Genomic DNA, 7,489 nt, shown 5'->3' with positions numbered 1-7,489 from the left:
TACAGATGGTGAACAAAATTGTATACCATTATAATTCTATCTATCTATTTATATAATGGTATTATACCACTAAAGGTAATCATAAACTAAGATCTCTTAACAAAAGAAAGATTAAAGAGTATTTTTTATCGATATAAAGAGGTCCCTGAAAAGTTACTGAGTTAAGAGGTGAGAATAGGTATATTTTGATGGAAGAATTCATATTGATTTGCCGAAAAAGAAAAGAAAAGAAAAGACATTTCACACAGTGGTTTAATCTCGCCCGTAGTAATGTTTTATCTACCACCGAACCCGGTTTTGTAGCAAACAAGAACCGTACCCATTTTCCCCCTTTCCCCTTTTCATCGTGTTCTTCCAAATCTCTCTCAGATCAAGCTTCAATTTCCATTCAATCCATTAAATTGCTCTTTTCAATTGATGCTTTTTTCGCTCATTTCTATCATCCTCTATCTATTGATCTAATTAATTGCTTAATTCTGTTGTTGTACTATATCAAAATTTAGGGTTAGGGTTTGTTCTTAATCATCTAGATTGAGTCTTTTACTACCTCGATCCGTCTTGCATATCGGATTTTTACAATCCGTGTAATTCACTCACTGTCAATGGTCCTTCAATTTATAGTAATTTAGTATCATTCATAATTTAGGGTTTCCGAGGGGCGGGAAAATATTGTTTCTATAAATTCATTGAGGGATTTGGTAAGTTTTATGTTAATTATATTATTTACTTTATGGCATGATGGATGTTTGTTAGTTAATGCTTGGGATTTTATTTTGTCACTCATATACTATATTTATAGTTGATATTTGATTTGGTAATTCAGCTCGTTTACAATCATAAACATACGTATAGATGATATGAATTGGTGTTCATTAGTAATTATTTTATATAAAATCTTTGTAATGTTATTCAATTTATAGAAATCAACTATCAACTATAACTTTTGCTAATGTGCTAGTTTCCACGAGAACTGTAGATTAATGATAACTGCAGTCATGCATGTGAACACTTTATTGATATTGATATATATACATTTTTACAACTTATTTTTTGTCCTTCAATATATTTAAACCACATTTAAACATGATATTATTTCTAGCAGTTAGCCGTTCATGTGTAACGGTTCTAATCATTTAAACACGATTTTCTATATAGTGAAGCCATTTACTGATTGGAATGTAACATTTTCTGCTAAATGAAAAATTACGCGTAGTAGTTCAACTGTTAGACTGCCATTTATGAAGCTAAACAATGTTCTTTAAAAGAGGGGTGTGTGTGTGTAACTTTATATGAAAAATTTTATTGTGAATTTGTTACTGGAACATGGGAAAAACTGGACATGTTATATATTCACACACTTCAATTTTCAATGTTGTACATAATTTCGTTTGCCATGCATTCACATACTTTTATTTGTTTATGTCACATTAAACTTACTGTTCTTATTATGTATAAGAAACTATCTATGTCAGAGATCCTTCTATTTTTATATTAATAATGTTTAACATTGTACATACGTTTTAGGTTGTAATGGGAACCAAACGACCTTTTGATGAAGATCTTCAAGAGTTTATTAAGTACCCAAAGCATTTTGAAAATGGAAATAAGCATGATTCATACGAAGAAGATAAAAATTCTATTGAAGAATCACGGAATTTTGAGATCTCAGGTGAGAAGATAATCATAAATTGTTAATTTTTTTTTTATCTTTTTTTGCTGCTCCGGTTCCCATCATTTTATATGCTGACGTTTTCAAAGGCTCATATTGTTTATCGACATAGTCAATGTTCAGATTATGTGACATTACAATAATATAAATAATGTGGCCGGAATTTTACATTTGATAATGGGTTATATATGGTATTCAACTCCAACTATCTGTAAACTACAAATGTGGTATTAAGTGTTTATGTAAGTCTATTGATTGGTTTTTAACTTCGGTTGCAATATTAAGATGTAGACATAGGACCTTGTTTGATTAACAAACCTTAGGTCCCAAAATATTATTAAGATAGATCATGTGTATGTTTGACGATATATTGTATCTATTTGATGGATGTACGAGTTATCCCTTTAGTAAGTAGAATGAATGTGAGCATAACAGTTGACAAATGACGAGTTAGGTACTATTTTTTTTTTTTTTTTTTGTCCATTGACACTTGGCAGTGGACATCTTTTGTTCTTCCGTTTATAGGTTGTGTCAATCGTTAAATGTTTGTTAGTTGAAGTTGATAAAGCGCCTCCCATTTTTGAAGAAAATCCGAATATCTTAGGAAACGGATGGTTGTTAATGTAGTTTCTTTTCTAGGATGCAATATGTCTTACACTTATCTAATTACTACATACCACTGTTGCAAAACACCCCGTCTCGGGCCGTCTCGACGCCCGTCTCGACGGTTTGGTGACTAGTCCGTCCCGTCTTGAAGAAAACCGTCTAATATGACAGTCAACGGTCAAAATTCGGGTCAAAGTTGAAAAAATCGGGTCAAAGTCGGTCAAAAAAAAAAAAAAAGAAATTCGGCAAAATCGGTAAAATATATCGTATTTTAGTTTGAATTTTTTGTATTAAATTAACGATGATAGCAATTATGGGCACAAATTAATTAATTAAAGTTTTTAGCTTTAAAATATGTATACATATATGCATTTTTATACTTGTATATTTAAAAGTCAACTTTGGTCAACGTCCGTCTCGACCCCCGTCTCGACCCCGTCTCGAACGTCTCGACCTTTTTCGGACCCGACCGTCTCGACCCCGTCTCACGTTTTTTGCAACCTTGCTACATACTAATGTACCATTTCTAAATTACTACATACTATAACTAATTCTATACATAACACTTATAGGTATATACATCCTATATCTACTACTATACAACCCCATTCTAATTCTATAGCTCACAACTTACTCTATTATTTCAAATTTCCTACATATGATATCTAATTCTCTGAGATGATCCTAAGTCTACACCCATCGATTCTAATTCTCTACGTACTGTTCAAAAACAATCTATTTACCAATTCTAATTCTATACATGCAATATATAATTTTATACCCACTAATTCTAATTCTCTATCAAACTGTTTATAGATTTTTACATACTATATCTAGAATAATTGACATAAGAAAATCAAAATTTCTACAAACTATTTATACTGCGCTACCAACCTTTAAACGGATTTCGTCCTACTTCTATCCGATTCCTACTCATCTATCCAACTCCTACCTTTCAATGCTTTACTATGAAAGGTCATGTCCTCGATATGAACAAGCTCCTTTATATTAGCCATTTGGGGAAATTTTACAAAAACAATGTTTAGTTTGCTAGGAAAATGCAAGTTTGAGTGCTTAAAAATTTGATGACTCTATGACGATGGTTATTCTTCCTGGATACGATTCATATATTTAATGAGTTTATAGCTTTAGATCTTAGACATGGATGCAGATGAAATAAATCAAATCTTTTCAACCTGTTTATTTACAATCAGTTATGCGAATACGACGGAAGCATTTCGAAACTATGTCACTTCCTTTTTCTTCAAATCTAGTCAAACGTCAAAGGGAGATGAAATGTTGTTATCGTTCCAAGTTCTTCTATGTGATCCGGTCCACGTGTATATCAAATTAACGCACAAGATTTATGTGTGTATGCTTGTAAACAGTGTTGATTTATGTAGTAGCCTACTGTATGTTCCAGTTTTTGGTATTGGAGTTCACCAGTGTCTCCGTTTTGCCTCAATATTGTTGGTTTTAGTTACATAACTGATAACCCTCTCCTTATCTCAAACAAAGTCTGTCTTTGGTTTCACAAAATATAATCTTCAAATTTATGTTATGTTGGAGAAAAAGGTTTTTACGTCTGAGTTATATTTAGTACTTCTTCCCAGCGTGACAATGACACTTGTCAGATAAAGAGGCAAAATGGTAAAATGTTGGTCTGTATAGGGTTAGGTTAAAAATTGTGGAATGAAACAGTTGTCCATTGTTGGAATCCTTTTACAAATAATCATTTTTTCAGAATATGATTAGGTTAGAAATAAACACAACCTGAGTCGATCTATTTACAGTAAAATGGGTCAGGCTTTCCACCTTTATTATTATCATTAATAGAATAGAATATCATTAATAGAATAGAATAGAATAGAATGGAACATTATTTTATTTTTGCTATGATACAGGTGAGGCCGGGCCTAAGTTCTTCCACACAGATGTTGACCATGAAAAAATCAATGATGTCACTGATTTCGACAAGACATATCAAGCCAGTGCTTCCTTACCGTTAGTGACCGGCATCAGTGGTCGCGAAGATGTTTCTGGAACAGCACTCACGTTTTGCTCTAGTGTTTTTCCAGAATTTTTTGAATTCAACGTGCCAAGACGGCAACTAGTTCATTTCGACGATACATATTCATCTTTATTAAATTGCTCCCCAAGAAAAGAAGTGCCGGTTGGACCAGACCATCAAGCTAACGTACCTGAATTTGATTCAGAATCAGCTCGAAATTACGTTTCTAACCCTGGATATGATGAGAGATTTATGGGCATTTGTGTTATTTCCAACCAAGAGAGTGAAACTGTAAACAACCAACCGGATTGCAAATGCTTAGATGGCGGTTCTATTAGATGTGTGCAACAACACGTTAATGAAGCCCGTTTAAATGTAAAGGAATCGTTGGGGTTTGAGACGTTTTCTAATTTGGGATTTAATAACATGGGTGAAGAAGTTGCTTGTAATTGGACAGAAGACGAACAACGTTTTCAAGACGTTGTTTACTCTAATCCCGTTTCTCATGGTAAAAGGTTCTGGGACGAACTATCGATTCTGTTCCCTTCTCGAAAAAAGAAAGAATTGGTCAGTTACTATTTCAACGTTTTTATTCTTCGGAGACGTGCGATTCAGAACCGATCGCATTTGTTGGCGATCGATAGCGATGATGATGAATGGTGGGGAACCAAAAGAGGTCATCCCGGGGTCGTACTAGAAGGCGAAAATGTTGTCGTTCAACATTTTGTTGACCATGAAGATGATGATTCTGAATATGAAGAAATTGATGGTGATGACGATTGTGGTGTCGAAGAGAGTCAAAGTCAAAGTCAAATTAATGGAAGTTCTTTAAGCAATATGCATGATGCCAAATTAACAAGTGAAAACGAGCACGTGAATGTGAACAAACAAGAAGGAAACAATGGAGGGTTGAGATCGGAATCATATTTGCATTGGGACCCACCGTACTCATCGATGGGTTCAACAAAAGGTGTTGATTTGTTACCTACATGCAGCATGATTGAAGAAATCTTCGGATCTTCTAAAACCAGCACAAGCGGTTTGAATTAACCTAGTTTTGTTTGTTCAGGTGAACTGCACTTGTTGAGGAGGTATATATTTTCAAATGTATCCCCCCTTAAAAGAACTAAAAAAAATGTACTTCTCTGTAAATTAATTTTGTGCTGTGATAGTCCATATGGTGGGGGGCTGTATTTACATTCGTCTCAAATGAGAACCTTTTTTTCTTTTTTTCTTTATTGTGTTACAGATTGCAGTTGGAATATTTATAAAAGCGTTTTTAGATCTGTAAAATAGACTATGTTCACAATGTGTTGAATGTCCAAGAGTTTATTGTATAAAAGAAGCAATTTTTCTAGATGTTTTCTGGTGCATTTTAATCAGTATTTGTGGTATAGCCTGTCTTTCATTTTATTTTTTAGTAAATTTGTTTTTTGTGTAATTTTTTTTAATCCAAATAAAACGAATGCCCCTACCCTGTCTCCACTATGTACCGCCCGTGACTACACACAATTGAGTTACCAACCCCACCAAATGTACACAATTGAGTTACCAACCCCACCAAATGTCAACCGTCTCCGACGATCAAATGAAAGCCAACGCCTCTAAACATGCTATAACGAGCGGAACCAATCCACCAACTTCTATGAATTGCAATAAGTTAAACCCAAGGAATTATCCAAAAGCAACTTATGTAAAGTTCATTAATTTACCGTATTAATATAATTTATTCAAAATATTATTGCGTGCACATAAATCATACGACACCCAAAAATAAACAATTAAATGTTTGTCACCATCTTAGAGGATTACTAGTGGTCCCATATGGTATTGCTATAAAAAATTATATCCCAGATCTTCAATAGTCACCATCTTAGAGGATTACTAGAATGGGCTATTAATATTAATGGGCAGGTAGTAATGTAGAACTATAAAAATCAAAAGTTGAGCAATTAGATGTACTTCTGATTATTTTAACATGTCAACCAGCGAGCGTGTTTATAACCAAGAAACCAAGAGTGCTCGCAACGGGAGCGTGGTTGGGGCTCCGTTGCAGCTAGCCCAAGTCGTTGGGGCTGCTGATGAATGACCGTGATGCAATATGATGTGGTTTGACACTTTGGAAGACAGTGCTTATAACATTTTTGGTAGTACATTATGCATTTTTGTTGGTACATTATATTAATTAATTACTTTTGGTGGGTCCATTTTATGATAAATGTGTATGTCATGGATAATAACTAGTGTAATAGATCAAGTGATAGGAAGAAGTTGCTGAGCTGACACTGATGTGACAGCAATGTGATTGTATGACGGGTGTGATGGTTGAGAGTAGTTTAAAATAGAAAGAAATACAATAAATTAATCAAGTTTTTTGTTATCATAGAACTAAAAATGAAAGGAAAATGGTTATGTGCTTCTAAGCTTACCCATGTCTCGACTAAATATAATAATTTATATTTATATTATATTATTATATTATACTCCATATAAGTTCATAAAAAATGAAATACTCTTCAAAGATATACAAGAGGTTGTTTCATGGTCAAGATTTTCACAAGATTTATAATTCTATATACTTATAGATACATGGGTGTCTTTGGTGTATATGCGAAGTGTGCAGTCGCACAGGGCCTCAAATTTTTAAGGGGTTCAAAATTTTGAAAAACCTATATAATAATTCATTTATTCGTACATCGTAACGGAATATCTTACTTGCTGTCTATCATCTAACAAGAAAGAATTAATAGATTGACATTTATAGGTATTAAAAACAATATAATGGGAGTATTGACTATAAAAAGTTGACAAATTACTTCGTTACAAAAGATGTTAGGATTACGGTTTTATATAAATAAAAGTGTAACTATAACAAGTTGATAACTATTGAGAATAACACTTTGCAACAGTTGTTTTGAAATTTTTTAATTCTATTGATTACACTATCATAGTATTATATATTATAAGTATTAAAAAAATTAACATTTATAGGGGTTATTTTCAAGTTTCGAACAGGGCCTCCGAAATTAGCGAGACAGCCCTGTATAGATATGACAAGGAGTAGATAATGTTTACATACACTATCATCTTTTATAACTACCACAATTTATAAAACAAACGTATACATACATTGCATGCATAATGTATTAGCAAACGTAAAATCCATATCGATCTGTTCATATTTTAAACAGGTTTGGATGTAC

General features: G+C 33.1%; 1 protein-coding gene across 1 annotated transcript; it reads left to right on the top strand.

Annotated features, from left to right (window-relative positions):
• The first annotated feature begins 298 nt into the window (after positions 1–298).
• Positions 299–5,626, top strand: LOC139872636 (uncharacterized). Its single transcript, XM_071860549.1, has 3 exons — positions 299–698; positions 1,525–1,669; positions 4,180–5,626. The coding sequence occupies exons 2-3, from the start codon at positions 1,531–1,533 to the stop codon at positions 5,334–5,336; spliced, it is 1,296 nt and encodes a 431-aa protein (XP_071716650.1). The 5' UTR covers positions 299–698; positions 1,525–1,530; the 3' UTR covers positions 5,337–5,626.
• The last annotated feature ends 1,863 nt before the right edge of the window (positions 5,627–7,489 follow it).

Source organism: Rutidosis leptorrhynchoides, chromosome 10 (assembly GCF_046630445.1).
Source record: "Rutidosis leptorrhynchoides isolate AG116_Rl617_1_P2 chromosome 10, CSIRO_AGI_Rlap_v1, whole genome shotgun sequence".
In the NCBI taxonomy this organism is placed as follows: Eukaryota; Viridiplantae; Streptophyta; class Magnoliopsida; order Asterales; family Asteraceae; genus Rutidosis; species Rutidosis leptorrhynchoides.
Note: the sequence above shows the minus strand (reverse complement) of the source record. Positions and strands in the feature narration are given on the sequence as shown.

Bases quoted from the DNA above. Each gene is read 5' to 3' on its own strand.
- LOC139872636 (XM_071860549.1), top strand. From the start codon at position 1,531: ATGGGAACCAAACGACCTTTTGATGAAGATCTTCAAGAGTTTATTAAG. The intron at 1,670-4,179 runs GTGAGAAGATAA...GCTATGATACAG, and splicing joins ACGGAATTTTGAGATCTCAG to GTGAGGCCGGGCCTAAGTTC.